This window comes from Mauremys reevesii, linkage group 7, assembly GCF_016161935.1.
Source record: "Mauremys reevesii isolate NIE-2019 linkage group 7, ASM1616193v1, whole genome shotgun sequence".
Lineage (NCBI taxonomy): Eukaryota > Metazoa > Chordata > Testudines > Geoemydidae > Mauremys > Mauremys reevesii.
Genome location: NC_052629.1, coordinates 96254929 through 96279511, shown reverse-complemented (window position 1 = coordinate 96279511; position 24583 = coordinate 96254929). Strand labels below are relative to the sequence as shown.

General features: G+C 47.4%; 1 protein-coding gene across 5 annotated transcripts in view; it reads right to left on the bottom strand.

Moving 5' to 3' along the window:
• Nucleotides 1–24583, bottom strand: part of DNAJC4 (DnaJ heat shock protein family (Hsp40) member C4) — a 79820-nt gene that overhangs the window by 36036 nt on the left and 19201 nt on the right. For all 5 annotated transcript variants that reach the window (XR_005582824.1, XM_039481585.1, XM_039481583.1 and 2 more), the window contains 2 exons: nt 20313–20451; nt 18069–18162 (listed from right to left, as the gene is read on the bottom strand). Coding sequence is in view for 4 of the 5 variants with exons in the window: in XM_039481581.1 (XP_039337515.1) it covers nt 18069–18162; nt 20313–20451 (233 nt within the window). In the remaining variant the exon portion in view is untranslated. The remainder of the gene's footprint in view (nt 1–18068; nt 18163–20312; nt 20452–24583) is intronic.

The window sequence follows — 24583 nt, the reverse complement described above, 5'->3', positions numbered from 1 at the left end:
ACTGCCCATCTGCCAAGGTGCAGGGGGCACCCTGCAGTCTGGGCACTGTGCAGGCTGCCCCTGACACAAGGTCCAGGGCTGACCCACTTCCCTGTTATTACATCCAAGTTTGCAAAAGTGCCACTTCCTAAGCAGCAGGTTAAACTCCTCCCTGCTTCCCCTTCATGGGTCAGAGCAAGCTAGCAGCCGCAGCACAACCTGGTGGGCAGGGCGCTAACTGGGACTCGCAAGTCCTGGGTTCCTTTCCCTGCTCCAGCCTCCATGTGGAGTGAGCTGCTGTGGGTGTCTCTCCACTGCAGAATATGCCTGGCTCTGGGCACCCAGGTTAGCCACACCCTCCTGCAAGTAGCCACGCCCATGGAACTAGCCCACACTGGTGCCGCAGTAGTCCGGGTTAGGCACTGGGATTTCTCAAGGTGAATTTTCAGTGGTGTGGCACCTACAGTTGGACCCAAGCTTTTCAGGTTGGCACCTAAACAAGGCCCAGGAGACCTCAGCCCCTCACAGTGCTCCTTTGACAATCTGGCCTCTGTGGGAGGTGCTCTGCCCTTCTGAAAAGCCATGCCTCAGTTTTCCCACCTGTAAAATAAGGATGGTATTTCCCTGCCTCCCAGGCAGCTGATTACTGACAATGAGGTGCTTGGCATAGATGTGTGGGCACAATGGGGACAGATACTCAGGCCCAAGAGGCTCTGCAGGACATTAGCAGGTGCTGCTCCCCTCCTGGCTCGGGGAGATTTCCTGTGTTAGGTAACCTCTAAGGAGCGGGATTACAGTCCTCGTGTTCACTATGGCTCGCCACAGACTTAACGCTCACTTGCTATGTTGTAGCAGGAGAGTCAGTGTTAAAGCCCCGGAGCCAAACACCACACCCAGCAGCCGTGCCACTGGGGTATCAGCCAACCATGCTATGTAGTGCAGGGCCTGTTTGGTATAGTGTGACCAGACAGTAAGTACTGTATGAAAAATAGGGACGGGGGTAGGGGGTAATAGACATCTATATGAGACGAAGCCCGAATATCGGGACTGTCCCTATAAAATTGGGACATCTGGTCACCCTAGTTTGGTAGCAGGATGGGAGACTGGGGTCTAATGCAAGGAAAGTTTGGGGTAAGAGCTCTCTCACTTTGCAGTCAGTGCTGACCCCAATGCCACAGTGCAACTTTAGGGGGCGCTGTTCTGCAGAGAGTGGGATGTGAGTGTGCACAAGGGTGTCCATGTGAGCGTGAGTGCACGAGAGTGCCTGTGCAAGGTGCCCGTGGGAGCATATGAGGGTGAGTAGGTGAGTGTGTGCAAGGGTGTGAGCTGCCCATGTGAGAGTGCATGAGAGTGAGTGTGTGTGTGTGTGAGTCCACGAGCTTGCGCAGGTCGCCTGCCTGGCGCCCAGCCGGGGTCAGGGAGAGGCGGCTAATAGAGCAGAGGAATGTGCCCCCAATAACTAACACAATGTTAACCATCTCCTCAGGCCAAGCCGGTCAAGCCAAACAGGGAGTGGGAAAGTGCTCAGTTAAAGATTGATCAAAGGCCGTCTGTCTCCAAAGACATTTCAACATCGCTGTGTTCGCTCTTGCCAGTTTATGACACACGCCCCTCCCCAGCGTTAGAGCAACAAGCGAACGGAGCCCTGCTTGGCTGGAGGGAGAACACTCCAGGCACGCGGCCCTGCCGGCCAGCCAAACTCTCAGCAATTGCAAACAACAGCTCAGGCCTGGCGTTGGAGGCCAGAGACAGGGTTGGCGAGAGCTGGCCAGACGGTAACTCTTCCCTGAGGTGCGGCCTGGATAGCACAAGGCACGGGGCTGTTCCTAGAAGGGATTCTGAGAGAGAGGATGTGAGACAGGACATGACTTTGCTATCAACACTGATTTTAGGTGGAAGGCACCCAGATGTGATGGTGATGGGAAGCAGGAGAAAACCCTAAAATAGATTACGGTAGTGCCCAGAGATTGCATCAGAGACTGGGGCCCCCCATCAGCTAATGCATGTGCCAAGGCAATCTGCTCTGAATGCCTCCCCCAGCCCCTAGCATTCCTGTCCTTTCCCGCCCCCCTCCCGCCACCCCCCATGCATACACACAGCATTCCTTCCCGGCAAATTGTGTTCTTAGGAAGGGGAGGCACACTTTTTTGGGACCAATCATTTCACAACTTGGACCTTGGAAGGCAGCTGCCGTGAAAAGATTCCCTGGCCCAGCTGCGCAGGGGGCTGGGCAGAGAGGCAGCTTAGGTTTCCCACCGGGAGCGAAGGAATCAGTGGTCTCCTCGATCAGGAGTGGTTGAGCTAAGAGCAGCCCTCTCCCACCAGCACCACCCAGAGAGTGGGGTCTGTCGCATAGGCCCATGCAACTCCAGATGCTAGCGGAACAGGGATTAAAGAACTGAAACACAGGAGGAATGGGAAAGGCCTTGTGGGTAAGACACCGAGCTGGGAGTCAAGAGATTGGGGTTCAATTTCCGGCTCTGCCACAGACTCCGACCCTGGGCAAGTCATGTCACCTCTGTGCCTTACTTTCCCCGCTTGTAAAATAAGCAGACTAATTCTTTGTGTATTTAGACTATGAACTCTCTGGAGCAGGGAATCTCTCTCATTAGGTATCTGGGCAGGTCCAGCACAATGTGGGCCCCCATCTCAGCTGGGATCTGGCACAGCAGTGGGCCCAATCTCAGTCAGAGCCTCTATACACGGCTGTCATAGAAACAATAATGAGACAGTCCCTTCTGGATGTGCCCAAAATATGCCCAGCACAGATAAGCCCCTTCCACATTGGAAAGTGGCCACCGAAAAATTCCCCCAATGTTTATTTCACTTGAAAATGGCCAGAAACAGAGGACATGCCGGACATTCTAAACTGCACCAGTTTCCCTGCAAACCAACAGCTGCTGGAGGGGATGTCACTGCTACGCGCAGGTGGAGTGGAATCATGTGGTAGGCAGAAATAAGGATCTTTGGGAATGCCCCCCCCCCATGGGGCAGGGGGAGGGGCTCTCCAACAGCATTTGGGTGAGATCCTCAGCTAGAGCTCTAGAGACTGGCCCCAGCTGAGGAGCAGCCCCCACGTTTCTAGGCCAGTCCCCAAGTGTTTTGCCCTCTGCTCTCAGGAAGTTCCTCGTGTAGTGAGGGAGTTGAGCCCTGAAACCATGTCCCTACAGACTTCACGGCTGCAGCTCCTGGCCCTGCCCAGAAGCTGGGAGCTTCTTCCAACTGATTGCTGGCCGGAGAGTTGTGTGCTGCTTGGAAGCGGTTTGTTAAAGGCTGGGCCCCAGGGTCGAGCTCTTGCTTCCTGCACACGTGGAAGGGACAGAAACAGCTGCACGCAGATGGTCGGGGATGTTTCAGTGTGCATGCTCCTTTGACGTGGGTGACTGAGGATATAACTCCTTGCTCCACTGGGATACTTGGCTTAACGTGTTGACTGTTATGAAACAAGGCTGATATCAGGGCCCCATCACTCCAGGTGCTGCATAGACCCCCACCAAAATCGGAGCCCTCAGTGTGCTAGGCGCTGCACAGACCCCAAATGAGATCAGGGCCCCATCGTGCCAGACGCTGCGAAGACCCCAATGAGGGGGAGGGATAGCTCAGTGGTTTGAGCATTGGCCTGCTAAACCCAGGGTTGTGAGTTCAATCTTTGAGGGGGCCATTTGGGGAACTGGGGTAAAAATCTGGGGATTGGTCCTGCTTTGAGCAGGTGGTTGGACTAGATGATCTTCTGAGGTCCCTTCCAACCCTAATAATCTATGATTCTATGAGGTCAGGGCCCCCAGTGGGCCAGGCGCTGCGCAGACACACAGTGACAGGCAGTCCCTGTCCAAAGAGCTCTCAATCGAAACAGTCAAAGGAAGGATCATTATCCCCACTTTACACATGGAGAAACTGATTCCCAGGGAGATGATGTGACTTCCCCAAGGTCACTCAGGGAGTCTGTGGAAGAGCTGGGAACTGAATTCTGATGTTCTAAGCCCCACTCCACTGCCTCACCCACAAGCCCACATCTCTCCTGTTTTGCGCAGAGAGATTTCCCAGGGTGCATTTCCACCAGACATTTAAAATCTCATCCCAGTGTCCCAGCCCATGCCCATTTCCCTGCTGTCATCCTACTCCTAGTAACTTTAAATGCAGAGCATATCTCAGAAACCTCCCAGCCTGGGAGTCCCATCAAGATTGCACTGAGAGACGTGAGTGATTGGAGCAGGGACAGACTCCTGGGAGTCTCTTCCTCCCAGTTGCAGACTAGCTTCGACTGATGCTGCAGCCAGCCCACATGCAGGCATCACTGTCTGATGCTCTATGAGATCTCCCCTCACCAGCAGATCTTGACACACACCGGGCTGAGTGGCCCAAATGCAACCCCCTCTCCCGTGCAATTCTGAGTGCATCACCAACCCAATCTACATAAGAACATAAGAAAGGCCGTACCGGGTCAGACCAAAGGTCCATCTAGCCCAGTATCTGTCTACCGACAGTGGCCAATGCCAGGTGCCCCAGAGGGAGTGAATCTAACAGGCAATGATCAAGTGATCTCTCTCCTGCCATCCATCTCCATCCTCTGACAAACAGAGGCTAGGGACACCATTCTCACCCATTCTGGCTAATAGCCATTTATGGACTTAGCCACCATGAATTTATCCAGTCCCCTTTTAAACATTGTTATAGTCCTAGCCTTCACAACCTCCTCAGGTAAGGAGTTCCACAAGTTGACTGTGCGCTGCGTGAAGAAGAACTTCCTTTTATTTGTTTTAAACCTGCTGCCTATTAATTTCATTTGGTGACCCCTAGTTCTTGTATTATGGGAATAAGTAAATAACTTTTCCTTATCCACTTTCTCAACATCACTCATGATTTTATATACCTCTATCATGTCCCCCCTTAGTCTTCTCTTTTCCAAGCTGAAGAGTCCTAGCCTCTTTAATCTTTCCTCGTATGGGACCCTCTCTAAACCCCTAATCATTTTAGTTGCCCTTTTCTGAACCTTTTCTAATACCAGTATATCTTTTTTGAGGTGAGGAGACCACATCTGTACACAGTATTTGAGATGTGGGTGTACCATGGATTTATATAAGGGCAATAACATATTCTCAGTCTTATTCTCTAGCCCCTTTTTAATGATTCCTAACATCCTGTTTGCTTTTTTGACCGCCTCTGCACACTGCGTGGACATCTTCAGAGAACTATCCACGATGACTCCAAGATCTTTTTCCTGACTCGTTGTAGCTAAATTAGCCCCCATCATGTTGTATGTATAGTTGGGGTTATTTTTTCCAATGTGCATTACTTTATATTTATCCACATTAAATTTCATTTGCCATTTTGTTGCCCAATCACTTAGTTTTGTGAGATCTTTTTGAAGTTCTTCACAATCTGCTTTGGTCTTAACTATCTTGAGAAGTTTAGTATCATCTGCAAACTTGGCCACCTCACTGTTTACCCCTTTCTCCAGATCATTTATGAATAAATTGAATAGGATTGGTCCGAGGACTGACCCTTGGGGAACACCACTAGTTACCCCCTCCATTCTGAGAATTTACCATTAATTCCTACCCTTTGTTCCCTGTCCTTTAATCAGTTCTCAGTCCATGAAAGGACCTTCCCTTTTATCCCATGACAGCTTAATTTACGTAAGAGCCTTTGGTGAGGGACCTTGTCAAAGGCTTTCTGGAAATCCAAGTACACTATGTCCACCGGATCCCCCTTGTCCACATGTTTGTTGACCCCTTCAAAGAATTCTAATAGATTAGTAAGACACGATTTCCCTTTACAGAAACCATGTTGACTATTGCTCAAGAGTTTATGTTTTTCTATGTGTCTGACAATTTTATTCTTTACTATTGTTTCAACTAATTTGCCCAGTACCGATGTTAGACTTACCGGTCTGTAATTGCCGGGATCACCCCTAGAGCCCTTTTTAAATATTGGCGTTACATTAGCTAACTTCCAGTCATTGGGTACCAAAGCTGATTTAGAGGACAGGTTACAAACCTTAGTTAATAGTTCCGCAACTTCACATTTGAGTTCTTTCAGAACTCTTGGGTGAATGCCATCTGGTCCCGGTGACTTGTTAATGTTGAGTTTATCAATTAATTCTAAAACCTCCTCTAGTGACACTTCAATCTGTGACAGTTCCTCAGATTTGTCACCTACAAAAGCCAGCTCAGGTTTGGGAATCTCCCTAACATCCTCAGCCGTGAAGACTGAAGCAAAGAATCCATTTAGTTTCTCCGCAATGACTAGCTAGTTATATGATCCCATTATTGTAGTATCTGAACGCTTCACAGTCTTTAATATATTTATCCTCATAATCCCCTGTAAGGCTCCCATCATGCCAGGTGCTGCACAGATGCCTGGAATCAGGGCCCCACACAGTGCCGGCTGCTGCACAAGACACCCTGACCAGAACTGAGCCTGCCGCCGTGCCAGGCACTGCATAGACCCTTGCCCAGAAAAAGGGCCCCAGCCCGGAATTGGGGCTTCCCACCATGCTGGGTGCTGCACAGACACACACTGTGAGATAGACAGTGAGCTCTTCAGGGCAGGGACTAAACAGACAAAGGAAGGATCATTATTCCCATTCTACAGATGGGGAAACTGAGGCACAGATAGGCTAAGGGACTTGCCCAAGGTCACACAGGGAGCCTGTGGCTGAGCAGAGGCTTGAAACCAGGTCTCCCTAGTGCTCTAACATCTGAGCCATTCTCCTCCTCTGGCACAGTGCATTAAAATCAGCCACACAGGTCCTTCAGACATGAACAAAATGGTTACAAATGATTCCAGGTCTGGAGAACCTGCCTTGAAGTGAAACTGAAGGAATTTGATCTATTTAGCTTATTGAAGAGAAGATAAAGAGATGAGTTGACCCTGGTCTATAAGCACCTCCATGGAGAGGAGCTTTCTGAGAGCAGAGGGCTCTTCAATCCAGTAGACAAAGACAGAATGAGATACAAGGGCTGGGAGCTGAAGATGGAAAAATTCAGATTAGGGCAAATCTTTTTTAACAGCGAGAGTGGTTAACCATTGCAGAGATGTGCTGTTATGATAGAGGGTGCTGGTGGCTGCCAGCAAGTGTGTCTTTAATCTCTGTGCAATCACAGATCCTGGTAAAGCTGATGGGCCTTCCAGCACTTTTCACTCAAGCTAAATGAGGGAGCAATTAAATGACCCTTTGTATATTCATAGCTGAAACAATAGAAGCCACTGCCCAAGGAATGGACCAGCATGGCAAGGCCTGAGAAAAGCTGAGCCATGTGGCTTGAGAGGTTTCCCTGGAGACTGATTGCAAACAGGGGGGCTGGAGTCTTGGTTTGGTTACCACTGTCTGAGTGTGTGTGAAAGGAATCAGAAAGCAAGCAAGGGAGAGAAGCACATGGTAGCATTCCACATGCAGGGCCATTTAGACAGGTAGAACTGCAGAGTCTCAATGCATGGATGAGAGAATGGTATTTGGAAGAGGGTTTTAGTTTTATTAGGAATTAGGGAATCTTTTGGGAAAGGAGGAGCCTATACAGGAAGAATGGGCTCTATCTAGGGTGACCAGATGTCCCAATTTTATCGGGACAGTCCTGATTTACATAAGAACATAAGAATGGCCGTACCGGGTCAGACCAAAGGTCCATCTAGCCCAGTATCTGTCTACCGACAGTGGCCAATGCCAGGTGCCCCAGAGGGAGTGAACCTAACAGGCAATGATCAAGATTTTTGGGTCTTTTTCTTATATAGGCTCCTATTACCCCCCACCCCCGTCCCGATTTTTCACACTTGCTGTCTGGTCACCCTAGCGCCACCTAAACCAAAAAAGAACCAAATTTCTGGCATGTACAATTAAAAAGGTTGTAGAGGAGTTTTTAAACTAAGAGCTGGGGAAAATCTGAGAGGTATGGAGGAGCACACGATTCAGATAGACACACCCTTTAGAGGAGGATTTATTAAAGAGGATACTTTATATCCTAGGAAAGAGGAGAGGATAGAAATTGATAAAGAACAGGGAAGAACTGAAGAGAAACACTCAAATGAAAAAAGAATCCCATTCAATTACATCACATGAAAGCAGACAACTAAATATTGACCAGTTTTATAAGTGCTTGTATATAAATGCAAGAAGTCCAAATACTGAGATGGGTGAACTTGAGAGCCTGGTATTAAATGATAATATTGCTATTATTGGCATCACAGAAACTTGGTGAAATGGTGCTAATCAATGGGACTTGGTAATGCCAGGGTATAAAATATACAAGAATGACAGAGTAGGTTGCACTGGTGGGAGTGTGGCACTATATATGAAAGAAAGCAGAATCAAGTAAGGTAAATATCTTAAACAAATCAAACTGTATCAAAGAATCTCAATGGATAGAAATGTTATGCTTGAAAAATTAGAGTATAACAGTAGGAATATACTAACCACCTGACCAGGATGATGAGGGTGACTGTGAAATGCTCAGGGAGATTTGAGAGGCTACAAACACAGAAAACCCAATAATAATGGTGGATTGCAACTACCCCCATATTCATTGGGCACATATCACCTCAGGATGGAATGCAGAGATAAAATTTCTAGACATCATTAATGACTGATTCTTGGAGGAGCTCGTCCTGGAACCCACATGGGGAGAGGCAGTTCTTGATTTAGTACAAAATGGAGCACAGGCTCTGGTCCAAGAGGTGAATATAGCTAAAACACTTGATAATAGCAACCATAATGTAATTAAATTTAACATCTTTGTATGGGGGAAAATACCAAAGAAACCCACCACAGTAGCATTTAACTTTAAAAAGGAGCACTGCATTAGAGTGAGGAGGCTAGTTAAATGGAAATTAAAAGAGACAGTCACATGAGTGAAAGGCCTGGAAGCTGCATGGAAACTTACTATAATAGAAGCTCAAACTATGTATATACCCGAAATAAAAACAAAAAAAACCCAAACCAGGAAGAGGACCGAAAAAAATGCCACCACGGCTCAACAATAGAATAAAAGAGGCATTTAGAGACAAAAGACATCTTTTAAAAATTGGAAGTCAAATCCTACTGAGGAAAATAGAAAAGAACACAAATAAATGCTGGCAAGTCAAGAAGAGCAACTAGCAAGGTAACAGAATTTTCTTCTAAGTATATTAGAAGTAGGAAGCCTGCCAAACAATCAGTGATGCCACCACTGGCTGATCAAGGTGCTAAAGGAGCACTTAAGGAAGATAAGACCATTGCGGAGAAGCTAAATGAATTCTGTGCATTGGTCTTCACTGCAGAGAATGTGAGGGAAATTCTCTTTAGGTTACAAATCTGAGGACCTGTCCTAGACTGAGGTGTCATTAGAGGAGGTTTTGGAACAAATTGATAAATTAAACAGTAATAAGTCACCAGGACCAGCTGGTATTCACCCAAGAGTTCTGAAGAAACTCAAATATGAAATTGAACTACTAACTGTGGTATGCTACCTATCACTTAAATCAGGCTCTGTACCAGATGACTGGCAGATAGCTAATGTAACACCATTTTTTTAAACAAGGCTCCAGAGGTGATCCGGACAATTACAGGCCAGGGAGCCTAACTTCAGTATCAGACAAACTGATAGAAACTATACTAAAATATAGAATTATCAGAGACATAGATTAACATGTTATGTTGGGGGAAGAGTCAACACAGCTTTAATGGAAAATGGAAAATCATATCTCACCAATCTATTAAAATTATTTAAGGGTGACAATAAACTTGTGGACTAGGATGATGCAGTGGATATAGTATACTTGGACTTTCAGAAAGCCTTTTACAAGGTCTCTTACCAAAGGCTTTTAAGCAAAGTAGGCAGTCATGGGATAAGAGGAAAGGTCCTCTCTTGGAACTGGTTAAAAGATAGGAAACAAAGGGTAGGAATAAATGGTTAGTTTTCACACTGGAGAGAGGTAGATACCAGGGCTATGAAGGATCTGCACTGGGATCACTGCTGTTCACTTTATTCATAAATTATTTGGAAAAAGGGGTAAACAGTGAGGCAGCAAAGTTTGCAGATGATATAAAACTACTCAAGATAGTTAAGTCCAAAGCAGAGTGTGAAGAGTTACAAAGGGATCTCAGAAAACTGGATGACTGGGCAACAAAATGGCAGATGAAATTCCATTTTGATAAATGAAAAGTAATGAACACTGGAAAAATAACCCCAATTATACATATTAAACAATGGGGTCTAAATTAGTTACCACTCCAAAAAAGAGATCTGGAAGTCACTGTGGATAGTTTTCTGAAAACATCTGCTGAATGTGAAGCAGAAATAAAAAAAGTTAACAATGTTAGGAACTATTGGGAAAGGGATAGATAATAAAACAGAAAATATCATAATGCCTCTATATAAATCCATGGTAAGTCCACACCCTGAATTCTGCATGCAGTTCTGGTCGCCCTAGCTCAAAAAAGATATAATAGAATTGGAAAAGGTACTGAGAAGGGAAACAAAAATGATTAGGGTATGGGACAGCTTCCATATGAGGAGAGAATAAAAAGACTAGGTCTGTTCAACTTGAAAAAAAGATGACTAAGGTGGGGATATAACAGAGGTCTATAAAATCATGAATGATGTGGAGAAATTGAATAAGGAAGTGTTATTTATCCCTTCCAAAAACCAGGTGTCACCCAATAAAATTAATAGTCAACAGGTTTAAAACAAACAAGAAAGTACTTCTTCACACAACACTCAGTCAGCCTGTGGCACTTGTTGCCAGGGGATGTTGTGAAGGCCAAAAATCTAACTGGGTTCAAAAAGAATTAGGTAAACTCATGGAGAACAGGTCCATCAATGTCTATTAGCCAAGATGGTCAGGAACACAATCACATCCTCTGGGTGTCCCTAAGGCTCTGACTTCCATAAGCTGGAACTGGATGACAGTGGATGGATCACTTGATAAATTCCTCTGAAGCATCAGGCATTGACGACTGTCAGAAGACAGGATACTGGGCTAGATGGACCACTGATCTGACCCAGTATGGCCGTTCTTATGACTCTGAGAGGAAGCCACGAGAGAGTGCTTCTTTTGGGCACCAGACTGGCTGGAATGGTAGGCTTGGAAACTGCCTCCTACTGTTTATTTCTATTGTCTTCAGGGAAATAGGATTTTGTGGACATTCCTTGTAAATATACAGGTTTGCACTACAGAAATAGCTGACTCATAACTTCATAGATAATAAGGCCAGAAGGGACCACTGTGATCATCTAATCTGTCCTCCTGTATAGAACAGGAGGCCCTGAATTAATTCCTGGTTGAACCACAGCAGATCTTTTAGAAAAACATCTAATTGCCAGTGATGGAGAATCCACAGCAGCTCTTGGGAAGCTGTTCCAATGGTTAATTACCCTCACTGGCAAAAAACTGAGCCTTATTTTCTGTCTGAATTTGTCTAAGCTTCAGCTTTCAGCCATTGGATTTTGTTGGACCTTTGTCTGCTAGAGTGAAGAACCCTTTATTATCAAACTTCTGTTCCACATGTAGGTACTTATAGATGGATGAAGTTACCCCACAACCATCTCTGTTAAGATAAACAGCTTGAGCTTCTTGAGTCAATCTATACAAGGCATTTTCCAACCCTTTTAACATGCTTGTAGCTCTTCTCTGAACTCCCTCCAGTTAATAAACATCCTTCTTGAATTGTGGACACCAGAGCTGGACACAGGTTTCTAGCAGCGTTTGCACCAGTGCCAAATGTAGAGGTGAGATAACCTCTCTACTCCTATTTGAGATTGTACTGTTTATACATTCAAGGATTGCATTAGCCCTTTTGGACACAGCATCATACTGGGAGTTCATGTTTAACTGATCATAAGCCACAATCCCCACATCTTTTTCAGAGTCACTGCTTCCCAGGATAGAGTCCCGCATCCTGAAAATATGGCCTACGTTCTTTGCTCCTTGATGTATAACTTTACATTGGTCACATTAAAACACATATTCTTTGTTTGCGCCCAGTTTACCAAGCTTTTGCTTAGTAAGAGATCCAGGTTGCTCTATCAGTGACTAGTCCTCTTCAAAATTTACCACTCCCCAATCTCTGAGTCATCTGCCAGTGATGATTTTATGTTTTCTTCTAGGTCACTGATAAATGGTATATAGCATTGGGCCAAGAACTGATTCCTGTGGGACCCCATCAGATTGCACCTGCTCAGTGAGGACTGCCTATTTACAATTACATTTTGAGACCTATCAGTTAGCCATCTTTGAATCCCTTTAATGTGTGCCGTGTTGATTTTGTATCATTCAAGGTTTTTAATCAAAATGTCGTGCCGGACCAAGCCAAATGCCGGACAGAAGTCTATTACATCAGCACTATGACCTTTATCAATCAAATTTGTAATCTCAGCAGGAAAAGACATCAAGTTAGTTTGACAGAATCTATTTTCCCTAACCCACGTAAATTGGCATTAATTATATTCCACTTCTTTCATTAAATTGTTAATTGAGTCCTGGATCAGTCACTGCATTATCATAGCGACAAAGAGTCCTGTGGCACCTTATAGACTAAGAGAAGTATTTAAGCATAAGCATGTATCTGACAAAGTGGGTATTCACCCACAAAAGCTTATGCTCCAATACTTCTGTTAGTCTATAAGGTGCCACAGGACTCTGTCGCTTTTTACAGATCCAGACTAACACAGCTACCCCTCTGATACTTGACTCCATTATCATAAAATCTCTTCTCCCCCTATCAAGAACACACCAGCAAGGCCCCACATATTGCTGCTTGGGCCAAGAGACAACAGTCCCAAGGGACACAGGGGCGTCGCCCTCATGTGGAGTCCTGAAATCGAGGTTGGGCATCTCTTTCTAAATGATGCTCTAGCTCAAGCAGAGGCTCTGGGTTGCAGGCAGGAATCCCTGGGGGATTCTCTGGCCTTGACCCGATATCTTTTAAGCTGGGGAAGGTTTAAAATAAGTATTTTGCTCCAGAAGTCACCAACATACACCCCCTCTTCCCTAAAAATCAACATACATCCCCAGGCACTGGCAGAGACAGGAACATCTTGGCTTGCTAACATGGAAGCCCCAGGAGGAAACAACAAAGGGATTAGCTGCTGGTCTGGGGAACATCTTCCAGCCACATCAAAGGGCCTGCATTGCCTCATGGGTTCAAAGGCTGGAAGGGACCATTAGAGCACCTAGCCTGACTTCTGGATAACACAGGCCAGAGAAATTCACCCACTTCCCCTGGTACTGAGCCCAGTCACTTATGTATGACGAAAGCATCTTCCAGAAAGGCAGCCCGGCTGGATTTGAAGCCACTAAGAGCTAGAGAATCCACCACTTCCTTTGGCAGCTTGTTCCAGCAGTTAATCACACTCACTGTTAAAAATCTGTGGCTTATTGGAATGTGCCTGGCTTTAGCTCCCAGCCATTGGCTCTCATTCAGCCTTTCTGTGATAGACTAAAGCCGCTTTAGTACCTGGTATGTTCTGCCCATGAAGGCACTTACATACAACATACAGTAATAAGTCACCTCCTGATCTTTCTGAGAAGCTGAACAGATTGAGCTCTTGAAATCAGATGATACATGTTACAACATAAGGGTTTATGCTGTGGCATCTGGCAGGACCAGGCCAAACAGCTCCCATGCCACTGATATTTCTATATAGTAGCATTCTCAGCTCACCTGCTTCTTGTCTGCCACCCACCCACCATGGTTCGAAAGAGATGTCAAGCTAGATTCCCTTGTTTGTGTGTGAATTGCTACTTTGACAGTCGGCTCTTTGGGCAGAGACTGTCTTTTTGTTCTGTTTGTACAGGGTCTAGTCCATGACTGGGGCTCCTTGACACTATGGTAATACAAGCAAATAATAAATAATAATATCCTGGACACATTTCTGTCTTGTGCTTTAGGTATTTATGGGAGGCACATGGCCTAGGACTCAGGACACCTGGGTTCTATCACCAAATCTCCCACTGACCTTGGGCAAGTCCCTTCTCAGCTCTGTGCCTCAGTTTCCCGTCTGACCCTTTGTCCACTTAGACTGTAAGCCATCTGGGACACAAACTGTTTCTTGCTCTGCACCTGTGCTGCGCCCGGCACAACAAGAGCACCAATCTCAGCTGGAACTGTGCAGTACGCAGCACAATGGGGCTCCCGAGCTTGGTCAGGGTCTGAGCAGTGCCTGGCACAATGGAGGCCCAAATCTCAGCTGGGGCCTGAAATTCCTACGTTAATACACATAGCAACAAATTTGCAAAGCTTTAAATAGTAAATTCAAGATTTTCTAAAGCACAATTTTCTAGGGGACGCCTGTGTACTGATTTTTAACTGGATTCATGCTCTTAAGTCAATTAGCTGGTTTCAAAAATCCCACCCCAGAGGTTCAAGGGAAGGGACAGAACCTGCCTGCTCTCTTATTCATTTGCATCAAAGTAGCCCCTGGACAATGGGGTGGGATTTTTTAAATCAACTAATTAACTTATGAGCACAAGTGAAAAGTCAGCACCCAGGAGGTCCAGTGCAGGACCCCACTGTGCTAGGCACTGTCCAGACACTGAGCAAAGAGACAGACCTTGTCCCACCTTTAAAGGGCCTCAACTTCAGAGTTCCAATTCTCAGCCTTATTTAGAATATCAGGCCTCTTTCAGGTGTCTTAAATTGGGGTGCTGAAAAAAATCACTAGTCAACATCTTAACCTACAACAATTATGAGGACATCAAAATATTGTAAGGTTGTTTCCTGTAGAGCTGCCTCCTCTCCCCTCATCCCAGTGGCTTGGCAAGAAACTGGATGTAATACAAAACTTGGCTGGGTTTGCTTATCTCACATTTGCTCTACTTCGTATATTTGTAACTTTCTATTTTGGGAAAAGTTTTTTTGAGGGGGAAATAAAGCCATAACCAACCAATTAAAGCAGCCCTGATGACAATACACAAGGCACCCAGCTAGAGGCAAAGCAGAGCACATTTCTGTAGGAGCATAACTACATTATTATTATTTCTTAACATCTTCTCCCAGTTATTTCACATTAAACAAACAAGTCTCCTCGTTCTTTTCTAATTAAGATGCCACTCTCGTGGACTTGACATGTAGGCAACTCAGAATTGGCAGTTTATTATTCCCAGCTACTGTGGAGTGGTGCTGTTCAACAGCTGCTGTGTACCACCCCAGAGGTGGCTGCATTTCTAAGGCAACAGGGGTGTAGGGAAGATGGGTTCTATCCCAGTTCTGCTGCTGACTTGATGTGGGACCTTGGGCAAATTCCTTCCCCACTCTATGGCTCAGTTCCTCTCCCCCCCTCCCACGTTTGTATCATTAAATGGCACGTTCTTTGGGGCAGGGACGGTCTCACTTTGTGTCTGCACAGCGCCTGGTAAGACCGGGGCCCAAATCTTGGCTGAGGGTCTGTGCTGTGCACTATCCAGCACGAGGGGGGACCCATTCTGAGCTGGGGATCCATGCAACACCCAGCACTATGGGGGCTCTGATATCAGCTAGGCATCCATGTAGAATCTGGCACACTGGGAGCCCTGATCTCGACTCTGGATCTTTGAAGCACCCAGCACGATTGGGGTCCGGATCTCAGCTGGGGATCCGTGCAGCACCTGGCTCAAGCGGGGCCCCGATCTCAGCTGGGGATCCGTGCAGTGCCTAGCATAACTGGAGTCCTGATCTCAGCTGGTGATCCGTGCAGCACCTGAAATGATGGGTGCCCCAATCTCCACCAGGGGCTACTCTGATAGAAATCAGAGAGCATGCAGGTTCTGGCCCTTCTCTTAAACCCATGGGGTGGGATTTATGAAACCAACTAATTGATTTAGGAGCAGACATCCCATTACATGCCACCACCCAGGAGCCCCAGTCATGGACCAGGACCCCACTGTTCCAAGCACTGTACAAACTCAGAACAAAGACAGTCCCTGTCCCAGACAGCTTCCACACCATATGTTCAACCATGTTCTACTGGACACCAGCAGGAGTTAAAGGCAAGCACATGCTTAAGTTCTGTATGGGCCTGGGTCCAGAGTTCTTAATAATGTGCGGGATTGAGACCTAAATCCCTACAAGCAGCAAGCACAGGAAGGATGGCCCGGTGGTTAAGCTGCTGCTTTAGGACTCAGGAGACTTGGGTTCAATTCTTGCTCTGCCACAGACTCCCTGAGTGACCCTGAGCAAGTCACTTAGCTTATTTTTGCCTTGGCTCCCCGACTGTACAATGGGGATAACAGCACTGCCATGCCTTACAGGGGGCTGTAGGGAGAGAGACATTGGGAGGTGCTCAGATGCTGTGGGGATGAGGGCCAGATAAGCACCATAGACAGAGATACCAAAAAGACTCTCTGTGTATGTCTGCCTTCAGGCTTGAGCCTACACACTCAACCTAATATTCAGCCGAGACACAGCTGCCCCCCCCCCACAGCCAGCTCTTTGCACACCTGCTGTCAGCATTGTCTGGACACACAATGCATGCAAGCGGCTGTGATAAGGTTCAGCCAGATTTCCTCCGATGGTGACTAACAACTAGGGCTGAGTGTTCACAAGGTGTGCGTGAGGATGATAGTCAAGGAGGAAATTCCTAGGCCAGCTGGGAGCAGTGGAGCGGGCATCAAATGCTAAAGCCATAGCTGGTGCCCAAGCAGGAGGATATTTTGGAGCAGTGTCTGGGTGTCCTCTAACAGGAAAGGTCAGAGGCACTTTGAGGGGCTTAACAATGAACCAGGTTGACGTCAGAGCAGGGCGGAGGAGAAGAGCCACAAAAATGATTGGAGGACAGGGAAAAAAACGTACAGTGAAAGACTTAAGGAGATTCATGTGTTTAACTTATCAAAAAGATCGAGACTAGACTTGATTACAGCAGAGAGAGGCAGGACAAGAACTAATGGCTGGAAGTTAAAGCCAGACACATTCCAATTAGAAAAGCACAAGTTTCTAACAGGGAGGGTGACGAACCACTGGAACAAAGTTCCATGGGAAGTGGTAGACTCATGGATTTTTAAGGCCAGAAGGTACCACTGTGATCATCTAATCTGACCTCCTGTATAATACAGGCCCCATAGGATGTCCCAGATTAACAGCTGCTTGAACTAGAGCAGATGATTTAGAAAAACATCCATCTTGATTTAAACATTCCTAGCAATGAATCCACCACAGTCCTTGGGTAGTTGTTCCAATGGTTCATTTCCCTCACTGGTAAAAAAATTACATCTTAATTCCAGTCTTATTCTGCATCTCTTGATGTCTCTCTCACACACACACGTACACGCACACGCTGCACCAGATTGGAAAACCCAACTAAAATGTTGCCTCTTCCCTTTGGGAATGCAACACAGGGTCCCCCTCTGAACACTTCCTTCCCAGCAGTGCCCTCTTCAGGGAGGAAGGGGAATGGCAAAATGTATCAAATGCTCAAAGGCATCAGGATGCAAAGAGTTAATGGTAGGAGGAAAGCTTTTTCAAACCTCCTTTTGCTAGGAAGTTCCATGTGATTTCCAAACAGATGGGGGTGTTGACAATTGCCTTGGCTGGGCTGGGATCCTCCCCCAGCTCAGCACAGGCTCCTGCATTCCCGGTTCCATTTGCTGCTTGCGTAACACAGGGGCCCCATTAGTACTGGGAGTGGAGGTCACAGAGGGTCAAATATCCCAAGCAGAATTGATCATCATTTATTTGCTCTGGTGGCTGATGGGAACTGGCAGCAGAGACAGCAAGGGCTAGATGAAGGATGGAGAATCGGGGAAGCCCCATACCCTATTTGTTTAACTGGCCAGGGTCTACCACTACACCATGTATTAAACCCACACTCTTCCCAGAGCTGGGAAGAGAACCCAGGAGTTCTGACTTCCAGCCCCGATCTATTAATGAAAAGTGCTAGATAAGGTTTTACCGTCATTCTTCTTATTACTACTCTAACCCACTCTCTCTCAGAGCCAGAACAGAAACTGACTCCCCGCACTCCCCTTGTAGAGCCAGGAACATCACCCAGGGATCCTGACTCCCCGGCCTTAAGCTTAACCACTAAAACAAACATGTGCTGTGCCAGGATGCAGTTCCCCAGCCTTTGCCAGCTCTCACACCCTGTTAGCCAGGCCAGGCCCACAATGACAAACACTGGCATAGCAAGAGTCACATCCTGTACCTTCTTTGACTTGGCGAAGAAGGCTTGCTTGATCTCTTCCATGGTGGCGTCTTGTTTGACTCCCAGCAGGTCATAGTAATTGCTGCGGACAGACCTAGGGGAAAGAAGGCACAGGTACGCTCATCTCTCTGAGCCCCCATGGCTGTACCGGTGAGCCAGTTCCAATTCCTTCCTCGTTCAGCCAAAGCAGGGTTTAGGATCTGGGCTACAGACCTGCTACCGGGGCTGGACTGACAGCTCTGGGGCACAAGGACAGTGGAATGGCAAGTTTCCCTCATCCCCAATATGTCTGTACTGGAGGGACTCTATGGGGAGAAAAGGGAAAGTCAGAACCCAGGGCTCTCTGCCAGGACTCCCCCAGACCGCTGGTGATGGGGGACACTGGAATGAGATAGTAAAGATTGATGCTCTTGCCCCTTCAGTTGGAGTGCTTCTCCACTCTCCAGAGCCCCGCAAGGCTGTTTCTGTTAGGAGGAGAAGTCAATGCTACAAGTCCGGTCTGTTCTGGAGACCTGAGGCTCTGTGTTCTAGTGGACAGAGTACTGGAGTGGGGACTCAGGACACCTGGGTTCTATTCCTGCTGGGTAACCTTGGGCAGGTCCCTTTCTTTCTCTGTGCCTGTTTCCTCATCTGTAAAACGGGGATGATGCTACTGATCTCCTTTGCAAAGCACTTTGAGATGAATAGATGAAAAGTGTTAGATAAGGGCTAGGGATTTATTATTATTATAATTGATACAATCTGGCAAAGAAAGGGCACAAAGTCCTGTTTCCCTGAATACAGCAGACACAAACAACAGAAAACTGGCTCCTTGCCGCAAAATCCCCACGTCTGCCCCTCCCGTGGGCTCTGTGCCCAAGAAGCTCTGTCTCGCTGCTCCCTCTCAGGGTCCCAGTCAAGACCGTTTCCCCCGGCTACCTGTCTCTGACACACAAAGCCTGCAACTGATCTCCTAGTGTCTGCGTTTGCAACCCAGGAACCCCTTCAGCCTACAGGGCTGAGCTCTGGCCTGCCAACAATACTAGGAAACCTACGTGAATTAGACACCCAACATCCATGAATTTTCAGGGGTACATAAACCCTAGCCTAAATATGCACACCTCTCACTCAAACCATCCCTGGCTATGTCCCACGCTGCTATGGTTCTCAGTACACCTGCAATCTTCAGTGGGAGAGGGCATGGCCTGTCTTCTGGCAGAAAGTGCCAGGGCTATTTGTTGCTAGGTTAGCTGACAGGGCCATGGCTACTGGTGTGAGGCATTTACAGATGGAGCTGATATTGGGTGAAGAAAGAAATACAGCTCTGCAATTTCCAAAGTGATAGGTATTGAGCAAGGTCATTCCGAGGGAGCGGGGGAACTAACTGGGTTGTGCTACTTGAGAGAGAGAGAGAGTGAGAGTGTGTGTGTCTGTGTGTCCTGGTTCTTCTTGAGCTGCAGCAGATTCATTAATAACCCAGTCGTCAGGGCCTCTGTTTGTATGTGTGTAAGCAAATGAGTTCATGTGTCAGAGTGTGTAAACAAGCGTGTGGGTCAGAATACACAAATGCAAGCAAACATGTGAGTAAGCGAGCCAATGCATGTGTGAATATTTGTGAGAGAACACACATGTAAGTGAATGAGTGTGTGTCCGAGCAAGCGAATGCATGTGTGGGTGTGTACAGGAGCAAGTGCATGTAAGGGTAAGAGACTGTGAACAAGTGAGTGAATGTGTAAGAGTGTGAGCAAGCGAGTGCATGGCTAAGAGAATGAATCTGTTGGTCCTCCTTGAAGGAGAGATTTATTAGTAACCCAGTGTGCATGTGCAAGAGAGCAAGTGTGTGCACACACAATCAAGAGATTCATTAGTAATACGCTGGACCAAGCATGTGTGCGTGTGTGTCTAACATTTCCCAGCTGTGTATATGTCATCTCCATAAACTTGCAGACGTAAGCCCCTTTCCGTTGTTACTTGCACAGGCCCGGAAGGGGGATGAAACACTGATGTTTTTACTGTCTTCTCCCATTGCCCTTTTGTTTGTGATATAAATCTTGTTAATTTGGCTGGAGTCTTTGCAAGCCAATCAGGTTTTAGTTAAACAGGTGCAGCCCTTGGGAAGGACTTGTGTTATGCTGCGTGTTGCTTTACTCTCATCTCTCCGCCAAAAGCAGAGTAAGAAGGCATAACCTAAAAAAGAGATACTGAAAGACAGACACAGTAGGAGATGGTGCCCTGGTGCCCCAACACCACATTTCATCTACTCACCAGTTTGAGAGTGTGGTAGAAAATGCCCGTCGTGTGGCACTTCTGCACCAAAAGCAGCACTGGCAGACTAAGTGGGGGATGGACAGAGGCATTTTCAGAGCCAGGGAACAGCATGCAGAGAGCTGGAGGTGATTCAGATCTGCAAGGGTGGGGAGAAAAAGACGGATGTTGCAAAAGCATATGGAAACAACTGATGAAGTGCTGGCTCTTTGAAACGAGCCACTGGTCATTTACCAGCCTAGGATAAACGTCCAAGAGGGGCAAATAAGAGGTCATGCACCAACTAAGCCCTGCTTAGCTGGGTCCCAACTCTCCATACACTTATGCACATGCTGGATCTACATGTGGCAGTAAACTTATGCACTTGTGTAAGTTAATGCATGATCAGGGCCCTGGCGTCAGGGGCTTTGTGTTAGCTCTCTGCCTTCACTCACAATGAGCATTAGCCCTGGCTATGGTCCCTGGTCACACTACATCTCCCACAATGCACCATGGTTTCCCTTCTTGCTGAGCGGCTGCAGCGCCTCAAGGCAGTTATATTTCAGGTACTTCATGTTCCCATTCCTTATGGGCTGGGCTTCCTGGTCAGACTATGTATCCCAGGATGCACTGTGGTCTCTCCTCCTGGAAAGACACCATGGGAGTCCCTGGTCAGGTGCATCATGGGAGATGTACTCTGACCAAGGACCCTAGCCCATAGAGGAGAATGGGGACATGATGCACCTGAAGCATAAGCATCTCCAAATGGAAATATGTTGGTTTTTGGGCAGCTGGTATTTTGACAGGAGGCAGATGCTTTTCAGGAAACATTTTAATAAAGCCCCCAATTTTCTATAAAAAAAAAGTAAAACTTTCCATGTCACCTTCTATTTATTACTGCACCAGCCCCCCACCCCCACCCCACCAAGATCAGGAGCTGCCATCACCACAAAGGGCTTCCTGACCACACAGGAACAGAGAGAGAGGTAGTCCCTGCCCTGAAGAGCTCACAGTCTGACTAGGCGAAAAAAAGGGTTATTCCCCCATTTTACAGATGGGAAAACTGAGGTAGTAACTTGCCCAAGGTCATGCACAGAGTCTGTGGCAGAGCTGGCAACTGAACCCAAGTCTCCTGCACCCCCACCCAATGTTTTAAATACAGAATGGAAGGGGGTCTTGTGGACAGACAACACTGGGGGCCTTGCTCAAGCAAAACTCCCACTGATGTCAAGCAGGGATTTTTACCCAATTGCAGCATCAGGCATATAGCCGCGCATTGCCCTCAACACGCCCCTAGAAATTGCAGCTCTGCATTAAGCCAACGACTCAAATCTAATCTCATGCTTCAGGGCTTCAGCTGGTCACCTGCAGGGGTTAATTTTATCCCCGAAGTCCATCTGTCTTCTGGGTTGGTATGTTTGTCTTCTGCTGAAGCATCAGGGACAGGCCGCAGCTGGAGCTGGGATCCTTACTGGGATGGACCAACGCTCTGAGGTGGTTCAGGGAATCCTTTGCCTCAGATGCCTGGCTGGTGTATTTTAATCCCATGCTCAGGGTCCAACTGATTGCCAGATCTGGGGAAAATTCCTAACCTGACCCCACATCAGATTGGAAGGGACGTTGGGAGGTTTTCACCTTCCTCTGCAGCATGGGACGCAGGTTGCCTGCTGGGGACATATCTCATCTCATCAAGTCCCTACCACAGCAGGGGCCTCAGGCAACGGGGACCCCCTGGGGTACACAATAGTTTAGTCCATTGAGGACTGAAATGCTTTGCTCTTCTAAAGTCATTGGGCTCATTATAGGGGTAACTGGATGAAATTTAATGGCCTGTACTACACAGGAGGTCAGACTACATGATCCCTTCTGACCTTGAACTCTATGGAATCTATGAACCCCAGCTGCCCCTCCTGACTAAACTGGGGAAAAGATGCCTACAATCATCAACAACAAATAACAATAGATGGGAACTTTCATCACGGAACCCAGAGCCCACATGCATCCCCAAGGGAACAGCCTTGCTTCCCGTCAGCACAGGAGCCAAGCAAAAGCAGGCTGGGAAACATGTCATTCACCGGACAAGCCACTCTCGCTTGCCAAACTGGTGCACAGCCCAGGCACTGATGCTTGGGCTGCATCCAAACACCTGCCTTCATAGTGTCTCCAACACTGAGCGGTTCAAAGATAATGAGCCAGGCTCCAAAAATCACAAGATTGACTTCACAATCATTACAGTGTTTAAAAAAATTGCATTCTGGTTTCTGAGCCTTTGGGGTGCACACTTTTGGGTGCTGCACAGTTCACAGGGGCCTGGGAGGCGGTACTCCAGGGGTCTATTCCCAGCTCTGGGGCGGGAGTGAGGTCTAATGAATTAGAGTGGAGGTCTGTGAATTAGGACACCTGGGTCCTATCCCCAGCTCAGTGATCTTGTGAAAGTCATTTCCATTCTCTGTAAGCTGGATCTCTGCCCCCTTGCTGGGCTATGGATCCTATCCAACCTCTATCTCCAGGACAGAGCCCAGAACAGGATATCAGCTAGGGATTTTCCCAGCAGATAAGGATTTGGGTGAAGGAGGTAGGGAGAGTGGCAGCTCCCCTCTGTGTGAGGGGGTCTCCCCCATGCTCCCTAGCTTTAACCCTGAAAGGCTCACAGCTGATTTCACTGCAGCTCAATGTTGGAAGGACATGAAATTTGCCAAGGATAAGACAAGATCATGGGGATGGAAGCAGAGGTGCACGCTGTGGGATGCCAGAGCCTGCATGCCCTGACAGAGATAATAGCACTGAGCTAATGTATGAGTTTGCAGAGCAGGGGGAAATGGGGGTGTGAAGAGTGTGCAGGGGGATCAGTGTTCAGAGCATGGGGAGAGTGGGGCGGTGAGGCTCTTGTTAAGGAGACTCTGCCGACCAGAACAAACAGGCAGGCATTTACGTCATAAGCGGCCAAGAATAACACGACGGTCGCATTCCAGACCCTCGTGCGGCAGCTGCTGGAAGGATGGGGTGGGGGGCAGCTTGTGCCATTCTGCCAACCCCTCCACATGTGCTGATGACCCTGCCCAGCAGTGACCCCTCTCCCTCTCACAGGCAAATTTCCTGTGAACCCAGCTTAGCATGGACCTGACAGCAGAGGGAAGGACTGCCGTGCAGGAAGAGTCCAGGATGGAGAGTCAGGACTCCTGGCTTCTATCCCCAGCTCTGGGACGGGACTGGGGTCTACTGCTTAGGGCAGGGGGGCTGGGAGTCAGGTCGAGGGGTTGGGGGTTGGGAGAGGTGGCTATGCAGCATCTGGTACAATAGGGGCTCTAATTTCAGTGGGGGCCTACTATAAATAATAAGACCAAATTATAAATAGTAAGACAGTGAAAACCTCAGACTACGATTTGGGCAGCAATGTAGTGCAGTGAATTACACCCTATGGAATCCTGCTTTCTTGGTTCTTTGAAAGGCTGCAAGCACAGCTCTCCACCCCACCCCCCACTCGGCTGTTCAACAAAACAGCGCCCGGCCACCCAGCGTTAAATAAAAACCCCTGTTAATCACCCGAGCAAGCAGCAGATGAAGGAGAATTGTGAAACGCTTCAAATGAGGGAGTTGGGCTTTGTGAAATGAGGGATCAGCAGCTTTCCTGGGCTCAAACATTTTGAGTGCTGCTGTGCACGTGTTAACCCTGCACTGACTGCAGGGCTGGCAAAGGAGAATGACTAAAGGGCTGGAAAGCAGGTCTGCTAGTCGGAGACTCCAAGAGCTTATAAGTTTATAAGTATTTATGTGGGGAACAGAAATTGGATGAAGGACTCTTCAGTCTAGCAGCCAAAGGTCTAAGAAGATCCAAGGGCTGGAAGTTGAAGCTAAACAAATTCAGGCTGGAAACAGGCCACAAATTTTTAAAGTGAGGGTCATTAACTATTGGAACAACTTCCCAAGGGCTGTGGTGGATTCTCCATCGCTGGCAATTTTCCATTCAAAACTGGATGTTTTTCTGTAAGATCTGCTCTAGTTCCAACAGGAATTAATTCAGGGCTGGCCTATGGCCTATGTTATACAGAAGATCAGACTAGATGGTCAGTGGTCCCTTCTAGCCTTATGATCTGAGAATCTATGGCTTTTGTGAGCTCTGGGGAACCCAGTTTGCTTACAAGACACAACCTTGTGAGAAGTCAACATAGATGATTGTCTGCTTCACACCTAGCCAGGTCTCACCTCCAGAACCTCCCACTGCAGCCTTTAGGCAAGGGACTGGACTGACCCTTGCAGCAGACTCTAGCCTGGACTGTAATCATGTCCCAGCA